At 39.4% G+C, this 5,375-nt stretch overlaps 1 protein-coding gene across 1 annotated transcript in view; it reads left to right on the forward strand.

Moving 5' to 3' along the window:
• Positions 1-1,207, forward strand: part of ICA1 (islet cell autoantigen 1, 69kDa) — a 39,591-nt gene extending 38,384 nt beyond the window's left edge. The window contains exon 6 of the mRNA XM_009326107.1: positions 923-1,207. Within this exon, the coding sequence (XP_009324382.1) occupies positions 923-1,068 (146 nt within the window). The 3' untranslated portion in view covers positions 1,069-1,207. The remainder of the gene's footprint in view (positions 1-922) is intronic.
• The last annotated feature ends 4,168 nt before the right edge of the window (positions 1,208-5,375 follow it).

Genomic DNA, 5,375 nt, shown 5'->3' on the forward strand with positions numbered 1-5,375 from the left:
CTCATCCCTCTGTTTTGCTACATATCTTAAATGGTATTAATCACCTGAGGGAGGTGTCTTTCTCTTCACCGATAGACAGAATGTAGATGATTGTTTTGACTCCATGTCTGATCTAAGAAACTTGCTCAGAACTTAAGGTAGTTACAGCTGGGGCGCAGTGGTGTTTTTTCACCTCTGATAGCCTAAAACCCTCAGCTATACATTTTCTCTCCTATTGGTCTTAGCCCATTTATTTTCCTGCAGGAGAAGAGGTGCTATTACGTATATCCTGACCTGGGGTGCTTTGGGGGAAGATTCCTTTTCCCCATTCCCAGAGGTGGCGTCATGAGGAAGAACATATTGTTAAGGAAGGCGATTTAGGGAGTGATGAGGTTCTGGGCACTTCTGTGCTCTCTCCTGGCCTGTGTAAGTACAAGCTTCTAAAAGAAGTCTCTCTGCTTCTGGAGGACAGCAGAGACCTGTCTGATTCTTGCAATTGCCTCGGTTGGGTGCCCTCAGCCTGGAGATGGGCTAGTGTGGCAAGCGGTGATTCAGAGGAAGATCCCCCCCAGGTTATTATTCAGTAATTTTCCTCACTTCTTAGAAATGCTTATAGCTTGGGACTTTCATCCATTGTGACCAGGTTAATTTTAAACATGAATACTAACAACCATTGCATGTTGATCTTATAGTGACATTGTTTATAAGCATGGTCTTGTGCCAAGTGCAGTTTGACATGTTTATGGATCTTGATTACAGCTGACAATGGCAAGGATGTCATATCCACGTTACAAGGAAATTGTAACCACAAGCAGAACTCAGGTGAAGAGACTTAAGAAAACTACCTTTAGATGTATACATACCGATTGTCAGTGTACTGCAGATCTTCCTTTGTTGCCTTTCTTTTTTCTTTTTTTCTTTTTTTCTTTTTTTTTTCTCTTAGGTGCCATAGATGACCTGTTAGACCTGCAGCCTGAAGAAAATGGTATGAAACATTTGTGCACGCCTGTTTCATCTGCTTTTCAATTACAGGCACCAAGTATAATTTTAATCTTAGATCTTAATTGTTTTCATAATCTGAAAGGTTGAATGAAGTTATTCAGTTGCAGTATTTAAACAGTGTTAAAGGAAACTCAACTTCATATACATGCAGAGGCACTGTTCCTGATGTTATAATGTGAAGTAAACCTTACTGGGGATAAAATGCATTGTAACAGGTGATTCAAGGTTAGGTATACCGGACTATATCATATTTGCCCCACTGAAGTAGGTTCCACTGTAAACCTTACCCCTCCTATAACATTTCACAAACTTTTCTTTTTGGTTCTTTAGTTGTTGTATCACAACCCTTGGCAATAAACTAGTAACCACAAGATTTTATATCAGAAACGTACGTATCGGAAACAACTGATTTAGTCCTCTTAAAACCATATAAGAATTGGTGATTTCTTTCAGCTAGATACTTAATTAAATCTGCTGTGCTGTTTTCATACACACAGGAGAAAGCAATCTTTCAGTCCAGGCTCTACTCCTATCCTTATGCTTTTGTTAGATCAGTGGCAGCTCAAGGGCATGTGCTAGTTTTTTCCAGAGGGTACTGTTTTACCATGTAACATATGAAAGATCTGGCTAGAAGTTTTATACTGAGTTTTCGTATGCAGTAAGAGTATTGCCTATAATTTCTCATTTGCTTTTCACTCATATATCTCAGAAGAATGAGTAAAAAAAACTTCAACAACAACAAAAACAACTGTGGCAACTCAAAAAGCAAGTAAAGAAGCAAAGAAAAAAAAACCCTTTCTGCGGTTTAGTCAGTCAGACTGAGAATGTAATTTGGGGTATTTAAGGCACTGCCATCATGGGAGATAAGGAAGAGAGCATTTGCAAACACCTCGACTTTGGATTTGCCGTGGTCAGTCTCTTGCACTGTGGGGAAATTCCCCATGTGGGGGATCACCCATGAAGGCAGAAAGGGGGAAGGTTCCTCAGCTGCCTGTGCAGAAGGCAGCCCTAATCTGTGCACAGATAAGGTAGCGATGACTTCTTTTCTGTGGTTAATAAAAAAGGTCAGTGCTTGTCTGAGAGTGGCCTTTTTTATTCTGGTTTCCCCCTTACTCAGTTCCATTCCTTGTTGGACCTTCTTAGTGGAGATACAGATAATGCATGCAATTATTGCTCATACAAGTTTAGCTTTGGCAGTTAGATGGCTGGTTTTTTTTTTTTTTCTTTAGTCAAATAGTTAGATCAATACGAAAGCAGTTGTGGGGCGGCTACATCACATAAGGATGGTTACATTCATGTTACAATATCAGCTATTTACCCTAATTTTACACACTGGCTAGCTTTAGGCTAATGAATATTGTATTATTTTAAGTGCAGCAGTATAGTTAGAGGTACATTTTTGTGTGTGTTTCAGAAGGAAGTCTTTATCCTGTGTTTCCGATCATGTATCGCTGTAAATATTTTTAGTTTCTCTTTGCATTTAATTTTTTTAAATACCAGCAAAACAAGGCATGTTTGCAAAGGAATATGAGCATTGCTAGAGGCTTGTTCAAACAACCACAAAAAAGAATATAGTGACATTGTTTTTTCAGTGTTTTATTGGGAGTTTTGGGGTTTTTTCCATGGACATTTATAAGGTTAGGGGCAGCATGTGCAGACAAAAAAAGGATTTTTGACTGTGAAAATGGGCAGTGAAAACAGAGAACCAGGAAAAGAAGTAGTAGATGATTTATGGGTGAGGTGAGAAAGTCCCTATCATTCTAGAAATCTAGCAGAGATACCACATGAGTAATATCTTGATGAGCAAGACTGGTTTCAAGATAATCTTGTTGCAAACTAGAGTAGAACTTACTGGTGCTTACATGAGGCAGCCTGAGCATAAGCACCACCCTATCCTCCCCTGCCCCGGGGTGCGTCGTCCCTGCAGGAAGATCAGAAAGACTGCTGAGACAAGAAATGTGTCACTCCTCTGGCGTCTGGTGGTCGTACGCACTACTGCAAGACCTAACTGCTCTTCAGATGTAAAGTTATATGTTGTACTTTCTCCCCCAGTAAAAATGGGACTACTGCAGTGGGACACCCAGGTGAAGTAGAGCTTTGCTCTGAGCTGTGTTGCTGCAAAGCCTTTGTTCCATTATAGTAAATGTCATTTGTGGTTAGGTACACTGTTGGCGGTATGCCTTAGCAGATCTGTTACTAATGATGCTCTCTTTGCATCTCCCCCTGTAAGCCTTCCAAGTTCATGCAGGGGCCTCCTGAAAGCAGCTTTGAGATGGTGATGCCCCGAAGAGATCAGAGTTCTTTAGTGCCTTTGAAATAGCAAGTGACTTTCCCCTAAGGAAGTCTGCCTCACCTGCTGAATAGCTTGGGGGAATTGTAGGTGCTTGGACAACGTTAACATTCTTTGCTGTTTATCTGAAGATGGGAAAGCAGCCTGAAAATTCATGAGAACAAATTTTTTTCTATGGTATTTTAGTTATAGTCTAGTGGAACATCAGGAGAATTGACGTGTTTGTAATGTTTCTGTTTCTAATTTTTGGGCCCTGTCAGGGAGTACAGAGGTATATGAAAATGTGAATTAGAAAGGAGCTGAATCTCAGAGCTGACTTCAGTAATGAATAAAATCTTTATATTACGCATTGGTTTATTTGTTTCTTAGTACGTAGGTGTGTATGCTGACTCATCAGCCTATTTTAAAACACAGTTTTGCACTTTTTTCCCTCCTGTGACTCAACTTCAGCCATTTCATTATAAATTATTACAGCTATTAAAAAGGAACTTTCCTGAGAATGCCGTTGCATTTAAATAAAATGGCCTGTTGCAACCACTTTGCTACTATCAATCTTTTATCCCAACCCAAAAGGGTTAAAAACATCTTTTGCAAGTTGTATTCAACTCGCAGAGCTCAGCTGATCTATCCGAATTTTGGAAAACTGAAGTTCCTTCTGTGCCTTACCACAAGTTTGAAACGAACATAATTAAGATAAACTGATCTGGGTTTCGGTAACATAGCATTATCAACGTTGTTAACCACCATTTTTGTCCTCTGCATACTCCCACAGTGGAGCTCTAAATGTTTCCAAGTAAAATAACACTTGGGGTTCCTTGACAGTTCTTTCACTCTCCAAATATTTTGTAAGCTAGAGAAAAGGATTATGTTTCTGGTTACAAGCTTCATGTATTTTATATAACTGTTTAACATTTCTAAAATAGGAAAAATTGTTTTTAAGGAGTAATGGCTTGAGTGATCTAAGAGCTTCTTCACTGTAGTTCTGGTGCTAGAAAAACTAGCAAGGGGAATCAGAAGGAAAGTGGCCCCAATTATTTCTCAGCAGCCTAAGAGAGGAAAAAAAAGTTACTACAGCATTGAACAGTGTAGAAATCTCTGTGTAGAGTAACCTGTTCTCTTGGGGAAATACCCCAATAATTCAAGCATTGGTCAGAAGGTCATAAAGGTCATCGTAAGTATGTTCTCACAATTATTCTAGAATAATCCCCAGCTCTTACTTATTTCCAAGTTATACCAATCTGATTTTTTTTTACAGTTTTATATAATCCTTCAAAAAGCAACATAAAAGTAGTCTTCTCCAATGTTTTAAATATTAGACTATGTAATGATTTTGGTGTGGTGTGTAATAGATTTTTAAGCATACTTATTGTTTTTAATGAGAAATGAGTCTTAGCAGCAGTGAGGTTATCTAAGATAACCAAGGAATTACTTGTTGCGTAAGCTATAAGCCCAGGTGTCCAAGAGCATTGGGTCTAAAAGAGAAACAACAAATTCACACAAAAATATTACATCTCACTTAACATACAAAACCTAGATTGGATGTTTTAAACAGGTTCCTTCGTTGTTTGTCTAAAAAAGGATTTATCTTGACTCTCTTGTTCTGAGACAGCTTCAAAGGATCAGTTTGTGAGGTCCTTGGAGTCAGAACCTGGTGATAAGGATGACATGGTATTACTGAACGAGATCCTCAACGCTTCCTCCCTGGACGAGGGGGAATTCAGCAAAGAATGGACAGCTGTTTTTGGGCAGGTTGCACTTGCTGATCTCACCATGAACTCTTCAGCTGGAGATGTGGAGAACACTTTATCATCTGTGGCACCAACACCATCAGGCTTCTTGCCCTCACAGCTGTTAGACCAAAACATGAATGACTTGCAGTCGTCTTTACATGGTGAGAGCTCATCTTGTTCTGTTAGTATTTTGGTTTTAGATTTTAGAGTATGGTTTTCTGCTGTGTAGAAGTGTGGTGACAGCTTATGTTGTGCCATAGCTGCAGAAACCCTGAAGTTAAAGCAGAGTGTGGCCTGGACAAAAACATGTGAGTAGCGCATTCGATTTTCTAGCCCTGCTCATTCAGTGTTTGTGAACAAAGTACCCTAAAACC

Source organism: Pygoscelis adeliae, unplaced genomic scaffold (genome assembly GCF_000699105.1).
Source record: "Pygoscelis adeliae isolate BGI_AS28 unplaced genomic scaffold, ASM69910v1 Scaffold15, whole genome shotgun sequence".
Lineage (NCBI taxonomy): Eukaryota > Metazoa > Chordata > Aves > Sphenisciformes > Spheniscidae > Pygoscelis > Pygoscelis adeliae.